The sequence below is a fragment of the Rhipicephalus microplus genome, chromosome 5 (genome assembly GCF_043290135.1).
Source record: "Rhipicephalus microplus isolate Deutch F79 chromosome 5, USDA_Rmic, whole genome shotgun sequence".
Taxonomy (NCBI): domain Eukaryota; kingdom Metazoa; phylum Arthropoda; class Arachnida; order Ixodida; family Ixodidae; genus Rhipicephalus; species Rhipicephalus microplus.
The window spans coordinates 182,498,553-182,521,254 of NC_134704.1; the positions used below are offsets into that span (position 1 = coordinate 182,498,553).

General features: G+C 46.1%; 1 protein-coding gene across 2 annotated transcripts in view; it reads left to right on the top strand.

Moving 5' to 3' along the window:
* The window catches only part of LOC119173605 (venom metalloproteinase BumaMPs1), a 513,062-nt gene that overhangs the window by 289,974 nt on the left and 200,386 nt on the right, over positions 1-22,702 (top strand). For both annotated transcript variants that reach the window (XM_075896273.1, XM_075896274.1), the window contains exons 10-11: positions 11,148-11,256; positions 14,348-14,488. In XM_075896273.1, the coding sequence (XP_075752388.1) occupies positions 11,148-11,256; positions 14,348-14,488 (250 nt within the window). The remainder of the gene's footprint in view (positions 1-11,147; positions 11,257-14,347; positions 14,489-22,702) is intronic.

Here is a 22,702-nt window from a genome sequence, read left to right on the forward strand (position 1 = left end):
CTGTGTGCGCTGGCGTCTGCGATGCCTGTCATCCATTTCTTTCGTCAGAGCTGCTTCAGAAGGTCTGTACAAGATGTTAAGGTAAAGTTATTTGTTTGTCGTATTTTCCATGCATGTTTTTATATTCGGGTGCACGTACTTGTCATGTGCGTGAATCTTGATCTTCTGCACGTGTGTCTGTTTTAATATATTATTGTACGTGCAGCCATGGCAACACAACAGGCGCAAGGCTGCGTGCGCTGGTGTCTGCAATGCCTGTCACCTGTCGCTTCCGTTAGAGGAGCTCCACAAGGAGTGAACAAGATGTGACAACGAGACTGGACCTAGTACACTTCACCATGAATTCACTTAAAGGAATGGAGAAACTTCATGTGTATGTAGAAAAATAAAAGATTTCGATGTTTCACTTTTCTTTTTCGTTGTTGCCGTGACTGCGAAAGCAGTTACACACAGATGGCTAACTACCTTTTCGCATGTCCTTTACTGTGCAACTTGTTGCTCACTGTGCAGAGAAACAGGTGAAAAAAGTATTGTGCCTGGCAGAAAATAAACAAAAAACAATGTTTTAACGGGGGATAAAAAGTTCATCCGATTGGAATATTTGAGTGGATCAACCGTTCATCCGGCGAGGTGAGGTGCAATTGTGAGGACTAACGGTGGCGCGGTGAGGTGTAAATGTGGGAATTAACAGTTGCCCTATAAGATGCAAATGTCAGGACTAAATGCTAGTCTTTTGAGGTGAAATGTGGGACTAAAGGTTACTCACTAAGGTGTAAATGTTAGACTAAATGTTAGTCCCTTGAACTCGTCTGCGGGGACTAACTGCCAGACCCGGTGCCGTTAGTCCTTAAAGGAATAATTGGTTGTGGCAGCCCCATTAGTCCCCAAAATGATGGACCACACACCCTTTTCCGTTAGAGTGTACGAAGAACGTCGTTTCTTGCGCTTTGCCTTGGTAACAGACGCGTTCAAGTATAATACCCTTTTGACTGTGGAAAAACTGCGTTCTTGGCCGAGTAAAAGTTGTGTTTTGTCCACTTCAACTTACGAACGTCAGACGCCCACTCATGACCGATCGGTGCCAGGACTTCTGTTCCACATCGTTGCCTTCACCTCTACTAAAAATAAGAACATGAGCGTCTGGAGAAAGTTCTTGAGTCTTTAAAAAAAGGAAAACAATGATGCCAACTAAGTATGCACTGAAATTTAGAAAATGGTTTCTTGGCTTTGCGTTGTTCCAATCGTCAAGTACTTTCTCGGCCCTACCTTCGTTTTCTGAAATAAATCTCAGTGCTTCAAAGAAGCTTCGTGTTTATTACCTGAAAACTGAACATTTTATTTATTTCCTTCAAATTAATGTACGATTTATTGTATAGTGGTCGTGCGAAAAAGTACATGTAGGATGTGCTTGTGAAACCGAAACCTAAATCGCACGAAAATAGACTACTTGGCGTAGTAACACCTGTGCAGAAGCTCCACCCCCGTAGCTTTGGCTGTGCTGCCCTAGAAAATTGTCGCCGAGTACATACGCCTGTCGGAGTCGCCCCCAGTGAGTACCTTGACCCAATTGAGTTACTATAACTGGTACCAATAGGTTGCAGAGCTGCGCCACTGTTTTATGTATGCCGCTTTCTGGCCCTTCGACAATTTCAGCAACGCTATTGATCGAGCTAAATCACGTGGTTATTGGTGGTTCATTTGCACTGCGGAGACGCAAAGCAGACGACGACGACGACAACGCTGATGATCCGCACATTTCGGGCTGGTCAAGCGCAGTTGACATCGGCTGTTGTTATTGTCACCACCGGTACTGGAGCCGTGTTGCCTGTTGGTCATGAGAAATGGGGGGGCGGCAACATTATGTGTTGATATTTGTTACGTAAAGCCCATGAGATTAGACGCGGGTGCAGTGGATGCAGCTTTAGTAGACTAGTTTCCAGTGAAGAAGGAATAAAGTTTAACTTCTTTTAGGGGGCGAAGCTTTTTAAGCTGTCCGTCGTGCGTCCTAAGTGTATGTAGTAGTAGCAGGTACCCACTTCCTGTTTAGTCCTTGGAATGTCCGCTGAATGGCGTTACTGTATATGATGAATATATGATGAAAACACGTGACATGCCGGTACTTGGAGCGCTCACTAGATGAACCGACGAATGGACGAACGGACATACAGACAGACGGAAATGCGGACGGACAGACAATAAGATGGACAGATAGACGGACAATCAGCAGCCAGACGAATGAATGGAAGGATGGATGGACAGGTAGGCAGGCAGACAGACGGATGGATGGACGGACGGGCGAGCGGATGGACGATTCATGGTTTACCGATAAAACCCTCCGGAGCTTCACCCCACTCATCATTCACTCTGTCAATATGCCACGATTTTTTTTATCTATCTACGGCACTGCAAAACTTGCTGTATTTGCATTACGTATACATATGCAGTGAACACGTTATAGGTGTTATTCACCTCCGAGCAACCGTGTGCTCCCGCACCTTACGCTTCGGCGTATCTGCACATCATAAGGGCAACTATAATTCCAGGTGCCATGACTAGGGCCAATACAACTGTGTGTGCGTCTGCGTAATACGAATGTTGACAGACAGACAGACAGACAGACACACAGACAACGAACTTCATTGGGTCCTGAAAAACGCTGCTCCTTTAGAGCAACGTCGTGGGCCACTTCCACGTAGGAACGGGTAGGCGTAGCCTCGCCGCCGCATCGTGGGCTCTCTGGACAGCTTGTAGTTGTGGTAGCAACTCTGAATTTTATAAGGCAGAACCTCAATCTTCTTCTGTGAGCCGACTTGGGCCCCGTAACGAGGGGTACTGCTAGAGCATATGTGCTAAGTCCCTAACCTCACCACAATCAGGACAGGTAGAGTCAAAAGCCTCTGAAGAAACTATGCTGAGGAAAAATAGGCTTAGATAGGTCCTGGTCTGGAGCATTCTAAACGTGATGGCTTGATGTTTAGACAACTTGTGTGGTGGAGCAAATGACCGCCTACTCAACAGGTACTGTTTAGCCACTTCACTGAATGTAAGTAAAGCGTCTGTGAACATCTCACTGCCAGCCTGCGGACCTACATCCTCCCCGGCGCGGAGGGTTAGTGCGCGCGCCCGGGAGTGAGCAGTGTCATTCCGGTTCACTTGAGAGTCCATTAGGGGTTCAAGATGTGCAGGAAACCAGGTTATAGTATGTGGGGAAAGTGTCCTATTTTCGAGTAGTTTAAATACTTCAGTACAGACGGAACCAGATGCGAAAGCCTTGACCACTGACCTCGAGTGGGTGAAGATTCGCGATCTACTGTCATCCAAAAGGGCAAAGGCTACAGCCAACTGTTCGGCTCTTGAGGAAGTAGAGTCACTAACTGACGCAGCATTGACAATAGAACCCATATAATTGACGGAAGTAACAGAAAACTTAGCTGAGTGACCGTACTGAGTGGCATCGACAAAACACACCGAATGAGAATCATTCCTGATGTTCTTCAGAAGTGTGATGGCCCTAGCTGGCGCCTTCCTACGTTCTGCTGAGGATGGACGTTTCGCGGAAACGGAGAGACCGAGATGGCAGTACACTGTTCATCTGGTAGTTGAAGATGGTGATCCTCTACGATCACCGGACTGAGGCTTAGGACGAACAGAATCTTCCTACCAGTCGGCGGAGACGACAGGTGCGTTAGCTGCGCAGTCTCTTGGGCTTCAGTAATCTCATCTAGGGTGTTATTAACTACTAGCTGCATAAGCCGTTCAGTGCTTGTTTGCACGGGGATGTCCAACACCCTCTTTACGATTTTTCCGATCAGAGTTTCCAGCTTCTTCTTCTCGAATCCATACCAACAGTGCATGACAGCAACGTTCGTCATGTGGCTCATGAGGAATGCATAAAAGAGCCTCAGTCGATTGTCCTCTCTGAGTCCCCCCCCCCCCTTCTGTTCGAAACCCTATTAATCAACCAGATCATGTTCTCAGTCTTGGTTGAAATCTTAGCGATGGTTTGTCTGTTGTACCCATACGACTCTATAATTATGCCCAGCCCTCTAATAGCGTCCACTCTCGGAATCGGGGCGCCAATTTCGGTGTGAGGTACAATGTCTACCTCTGATAAAGGCTCCCAGTTTTTTGGCCTTGCTCATTTTTATTGGGCCTGTATAAAAACCCCAATAAAAGTATAAAAAGCCGATTTACTTGAGGAGCACCTCAGCCCTGTGCCAGCAGGTAAGAGCTCTGTCTGATCGATGGCTTCCCGGAGTGCAGTCTCGACTTGCCCTTCACTACCTCCGATACACCAGATGAGAATATCATCAGCGTAAAGCGTATGGTTGATGCCCTTCACGTTAGACAGCAGTGTACAAAACTTGCATATAGCAATAATAAAGAGACGCGGATATATCAACGCTCCTTGGCGCGTGCCTTTAGGGCCCAGTAATATGGAAGAGGGGAGAGGATTTGAGGTCTCCGATATTGAGCGTGGCCTTCCTGGAACTGAGAAAGGAGCTGACATATCTGTGGAAGGCTCCGCGTAGTCCAAGCTCCAAAATGAAGTTTGAGAGGTGCGCGTGAGAAATGTTGTCATTGTGTCCTCTGCGGACAAAGACTGACGAAACCCAACCATGTTGTAAGAAAAAAGACCTTTCTTCTCGATGTACCTAGAGACAAGGTTGTAAATCACGTGCTTTGCCACATTGCTGGCACAAGACGTTAGCGATATGGACCTCAGAGTGCCTAAACCTGGAGGTCGCCCCGGCTTGGGAATGAAGACAACCGGTGCGATTTTCCAAGAGTCTGGAACAGAACCTTCTCACCATATGCGATTGATCTCATCGATAAGGAAATTGATAGATTCGTCTTCAAGGTTCCTGACGGCCTTGTTCGAGATGCCATCCGGCCCCGGACCTGATCGTTCATTAAGATTTTGAAGAACTTCCCAAACGTCGCTGGTGGTAAAGGGCTCTCCGAACTCATTGCAAGGGGGCCCAGTGTAAGACGGATAGTCTGAACAGCTCGAGGAGCCAATGGGTAAATATCTGTGAGCCATACCATCCAGTATAGCGTCTTCAGAATCAGACTGTCTTGCGGCATGTATCAGTTTAGCAATGGCTTGCCTTAGATTACTCTTAAAATTCGACTCGTACAAAAGGTGCTTTAGAAAATTACATTTCTCTCCTATTCTTATTTGGCCATCAACAGAATTGCACACCTCATCCCACTACTGCCTAGAGAGGGTCTGACAGTGGGCCTCGATGGTTCGATTAAGTTCTGCAATTTCCTTGCGGAGCCGACGATTGAGCCTCTGCCCCTTCCATTTATTCAGTAATGATTTCTTGGCCTCAAGGAGGTGCGCTAGGCGGCTGTCCATCATATCTGTTTCCAAATCTGTGTGTGTCTTTTTTGTAGCCTCAACAACGTCTCCCTTGAGCTGTTTGGTCCATTGATCCAGGCTGGGGGTTGAGTCTTCAGCTTGCTGGCGTTCTTTTCTAATATGCTGGAAGTGATCCCAATCTGTGAAACTAAACTCTCTTATGGGTTTGCCCTTTACACTGATATGGGTACCTAAGACATATAGGTTACTACCCAGATCCACGTGTATATTGTGCCAAGTCGCAGATTCAACATTTTTAACTAAGGTAAGATCCAGCGTGGTGTCCCTCGTGCAGGAGTTACCCATCCTCGTCGGAAATGCTGGGTCTGTGTCGAGGGTGAGGTTCAAGTTCGCCGCTGCTTGCCACAAATCCTCGCCTTTACCAGATGACCACGGAAAACCTCAACCCTCATGAAGAGCGTTGAAATTACCCGCCACCACAAGCGGGGAGATACCGGCCCTGGCGGCAGCCCTACTCAAGAGCGCCGCAAACCTTTGTTTCGAGTCATTTGGCGAACTATAAATATGCAGGATGAAAACGCTACTCTTTATATGACCCCCGGAATAATTTCGACCAACGAGTGTTCCACTTTACTACTGTTCATATAAAGATCATACGAGATATAGGTGTATCCCTTAGATACGGGCGTGCAAACGCCCCTTCGTCTGTCTCCATAAAGAGCGTGAGATGTGTAACCCGGCAGAATGACAAAATCCGAAAGCGTCTCCTGAAGCAAAATGACGTGTGGCTTTTCAGAGTGAGAACGAATGAACAGCTGAAGAACTGCCTTCTTGCGGGTAAACCCTCCGCACTCCCACTGCCAAATCCTGAACTTTTTAGGCGGACGCGCCATGGTCAGGCTCGAAAGATATGTGCCTGCGTTCTAGCGCATTGACTTCAGCGTCGAACGCACAGAAGTTAGCATACAACGTATTGACCTTGGTATTCAGTGCGCTGAACTTGTCCGCCAAGTTATCGACCTTAACATGAACCAATGCGACTGTTTGGCTAGGCGACTGGAAAATGTCTCTGATCTCTGTTTTAAAACTATGCGTTTCCTCCTTAAACGCTGGCCTCGTCAAAGCCCTCTTTTTGGCTGGACGAACAGCACACTGCACTTTCATGGGTGTTTCGACAGGCGTCTCCACGAGTTTTTCTACGAGCATTTCCATGGCCGTTTCCATGGGTGTTTCCACGGGCGTTTACATAGGCGTTTCCACAGGCATTCTGAGTCTAGTGACCTGAGGAGGTTGTGGAGCCTCACTCTTAGCGTTATTAGCATTCCTAAATGTGACTATCTCGACTATAAGTTGCACGATCGCCTCTTTTTGTGCAGCATTCTCCCTTTCCAGCTGAATAATTGTATCATTGTTCTGCTCTGGCAGTATGCCCCCCGTCACCTGTTTCTGGGAACCTTTGACGTGGTCAGCCCACTCGGTCGGTGTGGCAGCCGGCACCTAAATGCTGATGACCGGGACCCGTGATCGGGAACAGCTCCGGAACTGGGAACGGCTTGTGGATCGAGGACCGCTCCTGTATCGGGAGCGCCCCCTCGAGCTCCTGGACTGCAACCTGGACTTGTTGGCCGGTTCAGACAGGAGATGTATCGGTGGGAAGTCTTTGTCAAAGTCGCGTCTCTCCCTTCTGTGCTGTCTGACAATGTAAGGTATCTCGAATCTTTGTGTACAGGTTCGGTCGGCCTTTGGATGAGGCCCTCCACAGAAGGCGCACTTCGGTGAGCAAACGTGCTGGTCGCCAGGGGAGGTCATTACGCAACCTCGACAGATAACATTTCCTGGAGTGGGGCACACGTCAGCTCTGTGGCCGAGTCTACCACAGGTATAGCAGACATCCGTCTGTCGTCGGTAGAGGGTGAACTTGACTATGCTGGGACCACACATGACGCAATTTGAAACTCTAAGTCCTTTGAAGAGGGTGAAGAGGATAACGACTGTGGTAGAATTCTTGATTCGCCGCACTTCGAGAACAGTGGGATTCCTCGGCTGAATAAGAAGTCTTCTGAGCTCTCCGTCGTCAATTTCCATATCGATGTTTCTGATGGTGCCCTTGCATGCGTTGTCGGACACAGCAATGCAAGAGCTAACCTGGTATCTTGCGTTATTAACGGTGATTGCCTCTAGACTTGCATAGGTCTTGGCGTTGGCTTGCGATGGCGTTCTAACCACAACAATGTTCTGCATAGCGTTAGGAAAAATGATGTCTTCTGTGATATTTGCAGCGGAGGGACGCCCCGCTGTCGTGAGGGCTTGAGAAATCCTGACGTTACTGGTATTCTTAACGTTCAGGCCTCCCCAAGGCCTAACACTGATTCGAAAATGCTCCCTTGGTACATGAGGCAGCCTTGACACGTTAGTGAGGCGTTTCTTCACGTTGGCGGGAGATTGGGTGCCAGCGTTCTTGCTGTATGGAGAGCCTTGAACTTCAGTGCCCGCCATGGCGGCTTTCGTTGACTTACGCTTAGAAAGCGCCGTTGTCCATCCAGAACACTGGAATTCTTCGGGAGAAATGTCCTCTCCTTGCACAGTGACTTGCATAGCCATCTTGATAGCTCAAACGCGCTAAGTCTAGCGTTAGGCTTAGCTATGCCTAACCTTAGGCCTAGCAACCCACGGCGTTTTCGAGCAAGAAAGTCCTTCAAAACTTGGTAAAAGATCCAACCATCGTGACAAAATTGTTTGCACGTGGTCCTCAAGACTTCAGGCGTCGACTGGAGCAAAAGGCATCAAACACATAGCTGACTTTCACAGAAAAAAAAAGGTGAACAAGCAAGAGCCGATGTTTAGACGACCGCATGAATAGGCGCCACCTAGCATTTCCATATGAATTTTGAGTCGAATTTTTGCGTCTAGTTCGCTATCACGTTTGATTGCGCCGTAATTGTGTGCACCCATTGCTCATCATGTAAGAAAAGGGTAGCGAGCCTAAAACGCACAGCTGTTTCAATTTTATTCCTTGCCGAACGTTATTCGCGGTATATCAGGCTATACATTGGAGGTCCCGGCGAAGCGTCGTGACGAATGATTCAGCCGTCTTCGCCAGGCTGACTTTCACAAGGCTAGGAGGCGAGTGCTTGGTTCACCTGCGAATAGATACCCAGTTGAGTTGGAATTCTCATAGCTTTGAGTAATTCAGACGCGATTGGAACACGGAATAAAAGAAATCGCAATAACGTAGTAAGTACTGCAAATTTCAAGGTTCTGTCAGAGACGTCTGCGAAAAGCACAACACAGTGCAGTACTCAACTTTGTACTATCGATACTTTACAGTGCGAGCTTAAAGGAGAGGCACATGCTTTTGTGTATCTCGCTAAAGTGTTCTTGCTCAGTACACTTGCGTCAGAGCGCACGTGGTTTGTAACCTTGGTATAGTGAATAAGCTAACGCCCTAGATACTTTTCATTGGATTGATCAAAGGTGTGGGTGAACCAATCACGTCATAGTTCCGGTATCTTGTGCGCGCTACCACAATCGAATGCGCCCCGTGTATTGGCGTTTGCAAGTACAAGTTCATAAGCACTGTTAAGCCCGTAGTTCCAACTAGATTCATAAAACATCACACTAGTATAAAATATTTGTGTAAACTTGAGTTTTCAGTTTACAGATAGAATATAACTTCAGGTTATTTTACCTTTCCGCGCACAGCGACGTAGTTACAGAGACTTTTCAGTGACGGTTTGTGGGCAAGCCCACTAACTAGTCAAGCATCCGAAGATTTTTTGACTTTGAATCGTTAGTGCGTCAAAATACTTGTATGTAAAATACGGTCTTTTATGTCTCAGAGAACGCTAGATGAGTCTGGTGTCAAATGCGGCCTCCTAGCTCCCCAGAATAAGTGGGTCAATGCACACTGCAGAGAGCAACTTTGTCCGTGCATCACTCTTTATCAGTGTCAAATTTCTCGGCACACACACTCAAGCGAGCTTAGCACGCATGGCCAATGGCTGCAGCAGTTTCACAAATGCGTAATCTCGTACCATCTAAAGCCAAATGAAATTAAAATCAGCGCAACGTACCCGCAGTAACTTGAGTTACTACGTACCCGCAGTAACTTGAACCGCCAGACTGTACCGCCGGCCACCGGTATGCAGGCCTTCAAAATGGTGGCTACGTGGTTACCAGCACAGCTGGTGCACTCTTCACTGCCGCGCCTGTCACGTGAATACAACGTATACTTCGGAGTTGATCAGCGTGTTTTGGTTGCATACATCCAGATAGGGTCTGACAGGTGAAGCGCTAAACATAAAGGACCAGTTGAACTAGAATGATTCGAATCGGCAAGATGCTACAGACGTGCGTGAATTTATTGCAGCTTTCATTATTTAGGCGAAAGGAATGTTGGGCACGACAGGGCTATGGAACGATTCACATCAGCTGTCATGGGCCGCTATTGTTGCATGAGCATAACACAAGAGCCACGCGTAACACGGGTGTCGCGCGGCTACTCTCTATCGCTATCCAGCTCAATTTAGTGTAAAACTCGGAAACTACAACTGGCTTCACCACAGTGTTAACGGATCAGCCCAATGCGACGAAAAAATTCCGTCCCTAACAGGCTTTATCGCCACCAAAAGTGCGAAAATATTTTAATTTTCTTGACGGTAAAAACAGCTGGAAATAAGACGAAGCTAATGTGTCATCAACTCTAAATATATATCTGACTGGTTCAACGACCGACGCAATTTGTTTCATTATTACATTCCGAGAACGCAAGCATAAAATCAAGGCTTCTAGGCGTGACCAAAGTCAGCGAGTTTCGGTCGTACCTGGATAAAAACTAGAAAGCAAATGAATAGATACATAAAAATAAGTAAATAATGAAATGAAGTAACGCTAGTACTTTGAAGCGCGAGTGCTGCTCCTTCGGGGTTGGTGAGGCACTTTACCGCAAGATATTTGAACCCAAGGTGCCGTAGCTTGAATGAACTCTGCTACCTAGAGTTATATATAATGTGAGAGGGCCATGAGTGGCCCAGACTGCTCCACTATTGAGGTAGCATATACATTAACTCTATGACCCACCAGCTGTTAGCGCCATCTGTCGCATGAAACGTAAATCGCCAAGGTGGTGAACATAATCTAGAGTCGGCACTGGGGGCAGTGCCATAACTAATGATTTTTTTGCACTCTCTCGTTTTTTCCCACGCAGCGTTTTGTTCTGCCCCACAGGTAAGAGCAAAAGTAGACATACGAATAATTTTTTTTATCTAATTTAAAAATTATGATTTGAACCGTGGCAACATGGAAATAATCATATAGTAGATATCTTGCACCCAAATGAAAGTGTTATGTTGATGTTCATGGGTAAGAAAAGAAATTGATGTAGGTATTGACAATTCTAAAGTTTTCGCATTTTACCCTACTTTACCCTATATGCCGTTACATCACCCTAATTCCCAGAAGAGGCTTGTTTATGATCTGTCACATTCTTCGCTTCTGCCCAGTTTGTAAGGGTGTATGTACAACAAGAAGGGTCCCCATTTTTACGTGGGAAAGCGCAAGCACCCGTCCGTAGGATATTAGTTTAAATCGTTTGTTTTTGGCAAATTGGTGACATTATTATGCTTATGTATGATATTGTCTTTGTTGGACCAGAACGTAGCCACGTTGTGGTTCACGTGTTTATTATTGCGCGAACTACTATTTGAATTGTGAATAAAAATCAATTGTGATTACTAACTGATTGAAGCATATATACAGTGTGCTTTTGAGTCAACAACATTTGATTCTGAACTAATTGAGCTGTTTTCTATCGAAACAGGTATTGCATGCAATAGTGGGATTTGCACCGAAGACAAGGGAATTCTTGTTAAAGATGCTGGTGCGAGAAATTCCGGAGTCCGCACGACGACACATGAAATTGCACATACGTAAGTGTAGTGAAGAATTTTCTCGATAATAATAAACACTGGCTAAAGGTCGATACGTGCTAACGTAACGGTTCATTTAAAAACACTTGCGTCTTTTCCTTAACTTAGTTCACGGGCATCAAACTCACGTCAGATGGAGTGCCACAGCCACAAAATTCAGCCTTCCTCAAGGACAGTGAAGAAGACAGGGTAGAGAGAGCGTTGAACGAAACTCGAGCTTGCTCTGCGGTTTTACGGAAGGCCTTTCTCATATATCATATTTGGGATATTTGTGAAGACGCCTTGAAGGGAACGCGAAGGAGACTTGTGAAGGAGGCCTCATCGGTGGATCACCTTCGGAATAGCTAGCCTGTTTTGTTTGTCGGTGCGTGCTTAAACCGTGCCGCAAGGAAAGCAGCGAAGACGCGCGTAACATTTGCTGTATCAAAGTATCATTGAAGGTTTACTGCCGACATAGTTGTTCAATGTCCACAATAATCATCACCACCTTCACAACTCGCATTGCAGATAAAAGGCCTCCCTCAACGAACCCGGTCTTCACTATGTTACATATACAGTGTGGTGGGTAACGTTGCGCATTCAGTCAGATAAGCACTGGCAACGATTCCACCGATGTGCAACGATTCCCACCCTAGACACGAATCAAATCGACCGGCAAGAAGTTACTCTATTATACTATAAATATGCCTTTTGCAAACTGGTGAATGGTTCATTACGCAGCTGTTTACAGTGTTGACGGTTCAGCTGCTGCAGATGATCAAATGTGTCATAATGATCTTTAATAGGCGGGCCTTCGAAACACCGACTTATTGCTCAGTTCACATCTTTTAGCGTCTTTTAACTCCACAGCAATAGAGGCGAATGAGCAGCTTATAACACCAGGTGATACATTATGCTTTCTTCAGAACCACGACTTGGGAAAAAAGAAAACATGGTGGGGCTTTGACGAAAAAAAGTGTAGGCCTTCCAAAATATGTGGCAAATGCAGTATTATACCTGGAAGCGAGAGCACCACCAATTCAACCTACCGACGGGGCATACTTTATTACGGCTGCACGAAACACTGTCTAATCGCACTCACATAATTTCAATCTCCAATCCCGATTTATTTTTCTCCGAGCACTGGCCTAGATTACGCCAGCCACATATCCTACTTGTACAAACATTACAAGACTCTTTAAATGTACGACTTCAGTATGTGCTTCTCTTGACGACGCAACCTAAATTCATAGATAATGCCTACCACGATATTGTTCCGAACATTGCGAAATTATCAGCATACGGAATTTTAAATGGACTGTTAGAAGAGTACTTATGAGGGTACTTGCTTGGGCGGGTTGGTAGCGACAAGAGCACCTAAATATTCTGCCAACGAAAGTGGTTATTGCAACTAATCCATCGCAAACTGAGGAAAAACTGGCATAGAAATATTCTTCCCTGAACTTGAGTGGTCTTTTTCTTTACGACAGCCTGATTTGATTCCAGTTCTTATAGCTGTAATTATGGCCATATTATTACCTCGCCAAATGATCACAAGTACAATCACTGGTACTAGTTACCGCGCACCTTCAATGGCTCCACCAAATTTGGGTTCAAGGTCCCAACGGTTAGTTTTTAAACGAAAGCGCTAATTCTTTAGCAAAGGCAGTGCTTTTAGTGCCACTCATTGGGGTTTTTCCACTGATAGCATACATTACATTCGGAAGGTTCCACAGCCAATTTTAAAAAAGATGCTTAGCAAACCCTCCTTTTACAGCTTTTTCAGATTATAAGCAACTCTTATTTCCCAGAAACGGTGCGTTATCGCGGTCGAAATTATTAGAAGTGGCTATGACAAAACTACGCTGCCGGGTTACCTCTCTTCACTTTTACCTGCATAGAGCAAGTCGAGCGCTGTCTCCTCTGTATTTTTTCCGGAAGTAGGAGAAAACAATTAGTCGTTACCTTCTATTTTGTCACCGGTACTCATCCTTATGGGCCAGATTCCCACCCCGCCTCTTCGAAATATGAATTAGGAAATAACCTAATTCGTTGTGCTTTCTTTCTGCACCTCTACTCTGGGCTACAGTCGTTGAGATGTCTACCACGTCTTTGAAGAATTTATCAGTCAGACTAAAAGAATATCGAGCAAACTTCTTCACCCTTTTAACCATTTCAACACTAATATTGTGTAATTAGATTTGTTCTATTAACTACCCTTAGCTTATAAAAATATATTGCCAAGAAACACTTAAAAAAATTCACCTATATACTTTCGGCCAATCCCCTGCATTGGGTATTGGCCCGTGAAAAGGCCTTCTTCTCCTTTTCTTATTAGCCATGAAAAGAGGAGAGAAGAAGAAGAAAAAAAAGAATACGCACGAGCGCTCTCTTGAAATATTCAGGGAAATGTCCTACCTTGCACATAAATGCCCCTGTAGCTACAATTCCGGCTCCTTCGAGGAGAGGTCTAGCGATGGTTCTTCACGAGAAGTTCAATTCAGCTTGACAAAACAGTGGGAAAAAGCCACGTATAGTGTGGCTTCTTGGTAAAGAGTCGACTTGAAAGACGTTCACTGATTCCCTTACTTCTGTTACCGTGATAAGCACAGTGTCAATTTTTATGAAATGGAACACAAGAGCGCGTGGCGGACACACTCCGGCGGCTGCTGGCAGCGCGTTCAAGTGGGAGCGAGGGAGCCTTGTTTCACGTCATTTCCCGGTGAGGAAATAAGAAGCCATTGATGATATCGAATAAGTGGCAAACCCCCTCATCCTCCAAAGCGATTACCGGCCTAAAGTGTAATCGCCTTGAAAAAGAAGTGGACTGCAATCTAGCAGTGGATTTCATATCATCAAAGACTGGTGTTTTTTCTCAGCCCGAGATGGTGTCAAAAGAGGCTGTGGTTGCTCTCATTCCTACTTGAACGTGCTGGCAGCAGCTGCTGGAGCGCACAGGTCATGCGCTCTTGTGTTCATTCAATAAAAATTGACAGTGTACGTCATACTAAGGTTGGAAGAGTTACCTTAACTCTTTCATGAGATCGATTACAAATTTGTCTATTTTACCATTGCAAACAAAATGAATTTTCTATAATGCCACTGTCTGCAGGCTCAGTGCCGATCACGATGGTGTTGGCAACTCAGCGAACTGCGCTGCCAACGACGGTTACATTATGACTCCTATCGATTCAGGAAAAAAGCGTGACGATTTCTCAGTGTGTACGAAAAATGCAATCGCCACTCACTTGAGGTAAGCCCGTTTGTAGGCATCTTTATATATGGTCAAGAATATTTAAAACTCTAAATTTTCTTTTTTTCGACAGAGTGCGACAAATCCTGTTCGCGAATGTATTTATACGTAGCCACCATCCAACGTTTTTTGTACGCGATATCGTTTTTTTTTTTGCCTTAGCCAGGTTTGGCGTTTGCGGCTAGTTTTCACCATATTGATGGCTCATGACCCCTCTTGACGGGGAAAATGCCAGATTGGAGCCATCCATACTTTCTGGATGTTTTGGGCTTACGTTTTGGCGCATTCAGTAGCCGTTTTATGTGCAAAACAATCTTTAACGCACTCGAGGCAATGAAGCGTTTTTATCCGCGTGTCTGTCTACCTCCTTGACTAGCCGCCTACGTGAGGGTGCTGTCTTGATTGTTTCTATATCTAAAGGTCAGCCAGAATTGGTTGGAAAAGGTAAAAGGGTTTGACAAATGCATCTGGCTGGTCACGACCAAGGAGGATTGAAAAAAACTGCTGGAGTGGAAGCTCCCGCATTGCCTTGCAAGCAGAAGTGAAGCCATCTTTTGCCACTGCCAAGATGGCGGAAACATGCTCTTTTCTGATAGTGCCCACTTAGAAATCAAGTGGCTTTGATATGTTAGTGTTAATTCTACGTTAGTTCTATATTAAAAGACAAATGTTCCTGACGAGATAACACACAAAAACGAGTATGGGTGACTGAATATTCGAAGGGCTTTGCCTCCGATCGGAGGCTCACTAAGAAAAACTAGTCACTCTAAGACGCACTTGGAGCACTATGTGACCCGAAAAAGTTTCCACATTACACTCGTTGGGCGTGCGAGTGAAACGCTTTGTTCTTAATCGCTGAACGGTCATACTTTATCAAGCCCCTAGTAAGGTGGCCGCTGCAGCCGCTATCTTCCAGATGCACGGCTTCACTCCTAGGCTACGATTTCCACTTCAGCAATTTTTTAAATCCACCTTGGTCACGACTTGAAAAACGTGAATATCAAGTCGAGTACATCGTCAAACCTTTTCTCCAGACTTGCGCGGCACATACCCATGCCGCTACATGCGTGTATGTGCCACAGGTGATTCACAGCAAAAATATACCCAGGAATGGTGATAGCTGATTCGTAACTGAAATGCCACTGTTAAAAGAACTAAGATCGGTTGCGTTGACCCGACGAATGCGAATAATTATTACCAGAGCCGTGCTGAAGGCTCTGCTTTGATTCCTACCCCGCCGAAATCCCACCCAAGCCTTCTGCGTGGCAATCAAGTATTTTACCTCAGGCCTTCAAAGAGCTTTGAAAAGTACCTCACCCTGGCTCATTGCTGATGAAACGTCCATTGTATTTGCACTGCTGGCTATCTAATTTTATAAATATACTGATGCAGTCGTACGATTCAGGCTTCACGTTGGGTAAACGTAAATTGTAGTTAAGCGTAGTTAAATAGACAATAAAGTCAAATTAAAATTTACATCAGAGTGAAAACTCCAAGTATGACCACATCTAGAACGACAATATTATTACCAACAGTGCCCTTTTTACCAAAAAATTAAGGTAAATGCATAAGAACACAGGTGCTGCAGTAGGGCGTTTTCAAAATGATCCCGATGACATTAGACAGACCGCTTACAATCAATCACTAGTAATTGATCTAACTGCACTAAATAAAGAACCTTCCATGCATCAAGAGAGGCAATAAAATGCCACTTCTTTGTTTATATTTGATTCATAGAAAAAAGAACCGCCGGGACGTCACAATGGGGAGGGCGCAAGTAGTTAAAAAATTCAATTTGTGCGTGTTTACACGGGACATGTAGTGCTATCCAGCAGGGCGCAGTTGAAACAAATATGTCTGCAATCTCAAAGCCAATGGAGGGAAATCGATGAATAGCCGTCGTTGCTGCAGTGGTTTCCGCTGATTTCGGTCTGCTGCTACTTGCTTAGTAAAGCCGGGCCACGCTGTACATGGCCACAGTGACGTGGGCCGGTCGGGTCGATTTGCTTCTAGAGGCGGGTAATTTGATGTTCGCTAGCTAAACCGATGCAGATAACAAAAACGTGATTTTATTTTAAAATACGCCCTTTCTTAGCACAAAAGTAACACTACGAGGTTTCCGAACTGCCATTTCAACAATCAACGTATACTTAATTAATGTTTTTAGTATCCCTGTAAGCGTCCATTGTGGTTATGCTACGTAGCATTGGAGAGGGCTGATGATATGATTGGTTGATATGTGGTGTTCAACGTCCCAAAACATTCAAATCACTTTGAGAGATGCCGTAGTGGAGACTTTCGGAAATTTCTACCAGCTGAGGTTCTTTAACGTGCACCGAAATTTGAACACACGGGCCTACAGCATCTCCGCCTCCATCGAAAATGCAGCTGCCGCAGCCGAGATTCGATTCCGTGATCTGTGGGTCCGCAGCCAAGTACCTTAGCCAATAGACCAGCACGGCAGGGCCGCGAGAGAGGGCTACTATCCTCGCAAGAACAACGCTACGTATCTGCTAATAATAATAATAATAATAATAATAATAATAATAATAATAATAATAATAATAATAACACTAATATGACGAAGAAGAACCAAAATAACAAGAAGAAGAGAAATCTCTTATTTGCAATTTGAAAAAGCAGCACAGCAATTCAAAATAGTCCTGCATAAAACTCATTCAGCGAGACGGGCAGAACGAACAGACAGCAGAACACAAGACTCAATATATCTAAGACCAGATAGATGCAGACAGTTTTTTTTTTCGCGTATGTATACAATTAACACGTGCTCGTACGGCAATGAACAACAAAATAAATCTCATACTAGTATAAGTAATGTCGCCTAGCCTGATATTAGATCATGCAATAGCAACAGTATAACAATAGCAAACCATCAGGCTTTTGAAGAAGTAAAAAAAAAAGATCGAAAGGAAAAAACAAGAAAACTAAAAGGAAGAAGACAAAGCATTATAACATTGTTCTAACGCGTGCATGCTCCACCGCGGTGGTTCAGTGGCTAAGGTACTTGGCTGCTGATTCGCAGGTCGCGGGATCGAATCCCGTCTGCGGTGGCTGCATTTCCGATGAAGGCGGAAATGATGTAGGCCCGTGTGATCAGCTTTGGGTGCACGTTAAAGAACGCCAGGTGGTGGAAATTTCCGGAGCCCTCCACTATGGCGTCTCTTATGACCATAGTGTGGTTTTGGGACATCAAACCCCACATATGAATCAATCTAACGCGTGCATAAAAAAGAAGAGAAAAAAAGGAAAACATGATTGATATATGCTTTATTACACCAAGGGCATGCATAGCCTGATGCAACATAGCAGTCTTTAAATTCTGATACCACCGATGAATTTACCCGAAGAAACGAACAAGTATTGTGAATAGGTTACAGATTAATGCGACAAAGAGGTTGTCTCAGTTTCAATTTTTATATAGCACGAAAAACACTAGCGCGTTGTTTAATAAAGCATGATGGTATGAAGCAGCTATGAGTGCGCTGACAATATCTAATGGAGCAGCGAATCCTCCTAAAACGGCTCTTAGGATGAAGTCAGCGTGCAGGGACGTATAGAACCTTAGAATTGTTGTACCGAAAATACCTCGGAACAGCCGTTTGAGTGAACAGGTCAAGAAAACTAAACCATCGTAGTGATTTAAAAAGGTCTGCGCCTGAGGACGGTTGTAAATAATAAGATGGAGTTTACTTTAATTTTCCAACGAATGGTACAGTGACTGAACGACGCAAAGCCGTACCCAAGAGTGTTGCTGTTGTCATGGCTACGTAAGTGTCAACTGATTATATAAAACATATGGGACAGTTCAACATATATCTGTCCATGCAGCATTTGTACAGTGCTCGACTCGTTTGTCTCCAACGACGGAACGTCGCGCGCGGGACAGCACGAGCGACATCAGCAGTCGCAAATACGCCACATCTAAGCGTGCACGGCGCTTGTTACAGTGTCTAGATATATACTGCCTAGATGGTCCCGCAGCTGATCACTGCTGGCAGCACCCGCATGGTGCGCTGCTGTGCGTTTGGGTGCATTTGCGTTCAATCGTTGCGCTCCGCAAGCGGTGCGAAGCCTGCAGGAGGCCGAGCCGCACGAGGCCAAGTATTCTTTTCCTGCATTTTCGGAGTATTTTTTTACATATATGCTTTCTTGTATAAGAACTACTTGATTGCTTTCACAGTACTGCCGCTTTGCAATACCAAATGAAGATGATTTCATGGCATACGTTTCGCCATCCGCTACTGCTCACAAAAAAAGACGCAAATCCCACGTAACTTGGGAATCAATGCTATACACGGTGACTTTGTTGTAATTTTTTATTAGGTGAAACATTATGAATTGGCACTAAATATATGCAAGAAATTGGATAGTCTACACTGGACCCAGCATTGGCGTTTCACGAAAATTTGGCTCGTCTTGCAAAGTATTTCGAAGACCCTAAGTTAAGGGAGTGATCGTGAGAGCACCTAGACGTAGGCGATTCGATAGATAAATAGATAGATAAACAGATGGATGGATAGATAGATAGGCAGACAGACAGACAGACAGAGAGACAGATAGACAGACAGACAGACAGACAGACAGACCGACAGACAGACAGACAGACAGACAGACGAACGGACGGACGGATGGACAGACAGACGGGCAGATGGACGGACAGACAGACAAATGGATGGATAGAAAGTCAGACAGACGGACGGACAGATAGACAGACAGACGGATGGACGGATAGACGAACAGGCAGACAGACGCACAAACGAACGGACGGACAGACAGATGGATGGACAGACAGACAGACGGACAAATGGACAGGCAGACAGAGAGATGAATGGACAGACAGGCAGACAAACAGACGGACGGACAGACAGACGGGTAGACGGACAGACAGGCAGACGGACGGATGGACAGACAGACAGATGGACGGACAGATGGACGGACGGACAGGTGGACGGACAGATAGACGCACAGACGGACGGACGGACGGACAGACAAACGGATGGACAGACGGATGAACAGATAGACAGACAGACAGAATGACAGATAGATAGATAGATAGATAGATAGATAGATAGATAGATAGATAGATAGATAGATAGATAGATGCTCAGAGTGGTTGCAGTACGCAAGAGAGAGAGAGAAAAGTAAACGTTTATTTTGAAACAGTGCCCCGAGCAATGCCCGGTGTCACCCTGAGGTGGGAGGGCTCCTTAGTCCAGGAACCCGCTGGCTTCTACTGCTCTCTTGGCCCTGGCGACGAGTTGTTGCTCTTCCAGGTCCTCGAGGGCGAGCTTCGCCTACCACGTTTCGGTTAGGTCGTCATTCGTCCGTCCTGCTTCGTTATCAGTCGTGTGTTGTTGCAGATTACGTCTGGCAATACACTGGCACAGAAGCAAGTGCGCCAGGGTGTCCGGTACGTTGCAAAGCATGCACATAGAGCTATATCTCGTTTGGTAGAGACGGTGCATTAGGGCCCCATGTGTGTATGTGCTGCTTTGCAGGCGTCTCAGTATTACGCCTTCCTCTTTTTTCAGTTTTGCGTGTGGTGGAGGGTATACTCGTCGCTCCAGCCTGTAATGCTGGAGTAACGATGAGTAGGTGTTTTGAACAACTTCCGTCTCTTCAACGATGGGTCGAATGTCCTGTTGGCAGGGGGCAGTCCGGCTGACGTGCTTGCGGGCAGCGGCGTAGGCCGCTTCATTTCCCTGCAGACCCTCGTGTCCTGGCACCCATAATACACAAGTGTATGGGAGTGGAGTGCTTCGCCGTTTCAGAATATTGATGTCATTGGCTGAGATACGGCCCTTAGCAAAATTCCTGCAGGCGGCTTGTGAGTCGGTGAAAATCACCGCAGCGTCTGTACATGTTGTGGTTGCTAGAGCAATTTCCGATTCTTCTGCGACGTCTGAATTAAGTGCGTTGACCTTGGCCGACGCTAAATCTCGGCCTTGAGAATCGACGACGCTGACAGTGTACGCGTTTCTATGCGGATACTTGGCCGCGTCAGTGTAGTGGGCGTCCGGGTCTTGCTTGAACTTTCGTCGAATAGCGTTAGCTCTAGCCTTGCGTCTACTTTTGTGGAAAGTAAAATGCATGTTGCGTGGAATAGGTGCGATGGACAGCGACTCTCTAATGTACAGCGGGATGCCCTTTTTCCGGTCTGCATCGGTGATGAACGTGTTGCTGTAGTTGAGGTGCCGGAGCACCAACCTCCCCGTGGGCGTCAGCTTGAGCCTCTCCAGCTGACTGTTCCTATGCACTTCGATGAGCTCTTGCCTCGTGTTATGGACGCCCATCTTTAGAAAACGTGTGGTAGAGGCCATTGGTGGAAGTCCCAGGGCTACTTTAGTGGCCTTTCTTATCATGATATTAGGTTTTTCAATTTCAGCGGTTTTCAAATTCAGGTACGGCGTGCCGTACGTAATGCGGCGGGTGAACAGAGCTTGCATTATACGTAGCGTGTCGTGCTCTTTGAGTCTCTTTCTTTGATTTGCAATCCTCTTGACGACGATAGTTATAGCGCGAGAACAAAACGACGACACAAAGACAAGAAGGACACAAGAAGGTCGTCGTTTTGTTCTCGCGCTATAACTATCGTGATGCCATACCAACTAGCCCAAGCTGCCACACCTCTTGACGAGGTGCGTGAGTTGTGATAGTGTCCGTTGGAGTCTCGGTATGGTGGCAGCTCCCGATCCATCCTTGTAGATGTGAACTTCAAGCACTCGCAGGGTCTCGACTTTTGGAATAAAAGTACATTTCAGCGTTACACTAGGGTCAGGCTCGTCGTATAGAGGGGGTCAGCCTCTTGTTCTCGCTTTGAGGACGAGGTGTTCGGATTTTTCGGGGACACAGCAAAGACCGCAGCTTCTGAGACACCGTTCGATGGCATCTACGGCGGTTTGTAGGCAGGTTTCTTGTCTCCCAGTGTTCGAAGCCCTGGTCCAGAGCGTGATGTCATCAGCGTAGATTGCATGCCGTAAATCAGGTATTTTGTCGAGAATTTTTGGCAGATTGATCATAGCCACATTGAAAAGTAACGGCGAGATGGCCGAACCCGGCAGCGTTCCTTTTTCGGTAGTTGGAAGCTTTTGCTGCGGATGTTGCATATGCCCACAGTTGCTGTACGGTCTGTCAGAAAGTTTCTAACATACGTGTAGGTTCTAATGCCGCAGCCAACGCCTTCGAGGTTGTTGAGGATCGCGTCATGGCTGACGTTATCGAAGGCCACCTTGATGTCAACTCCGAGTATGGAGTATTTTCTTCGATGTGTTAGGTGATCAAGGAGGTCTTCTTTGAGTAGTAAGAGCACGTCGTGCGTCAAAAGATGCTGCCTGAAGCCAAACATGGTGTCCGGTAGGTGTCCACTATCTTCCAGGTACTGGGATAAGCGGTCGTGCACCATGTGTTCGAACAGCTTTCCCACGCAAGAGGTGAGTGAAATCGGGCGTAGGTTCTCGATGACGACTGGTTTGTTAGGCTTAAAGATCATGGTGATTTCCGAGTGCTTCCATACCGCAGGTAGCTCTCCTTTATCCCAGCAGTTGTTGTAGTATCGGAGAAGAGCCGTGGTGGCCTGGTGCGGTAGGTCGCGTAAGTGCTTGTTGACAATCCTGTCTATTCCAGGGCTGGTATTTCTTGTCAACTTCGTTAGGGCTGTGTGCAGCTCAGCCTGGCTGAAGGGCTGGTCGAGTTCAGTGTTTGGTGCGCCAGCGTATTCTTTGGTGTGAATTGAAGCCCTAGTGGGTGCATCGCCACAGAGCTTCTTTCGTAATTCTTCGAGGAGGTGTTCTTCTGTACCGGCGTAGTTTCGAATAAGCCTCTGAAAGTGCTGCTTCTGTACTGCTTTGGAGGGTTGCGTGGCTAGAAGTGTGCCTAGCAGATGCCAGGTCTTCTTGGTGCTCAGAGTCTCCTGCAGCTTGTCACAGAAAGCATGCCAGTTCTGCCTGGCCAATCGGTTTGCATAATCTTGAGCTTGCTCAGTGAGGAGAGAAATGCGTTTCCGTAACTTTCTGTTTAGTTTTTGCCGCTTCCACCGTTTTAGAAGTCCTCTCCTAGCCTCCCAAAGGTGGAGGAGATATGCGTCGACGGCGGGTGTATCGACGTCAAGCTCTATGTCCTTAGTGTAGCGTTCGGCTATTTTGAGCACATTCTTTAATCAGTCTTCAATGTCGATTATGGTGGTTTCAACGTCGA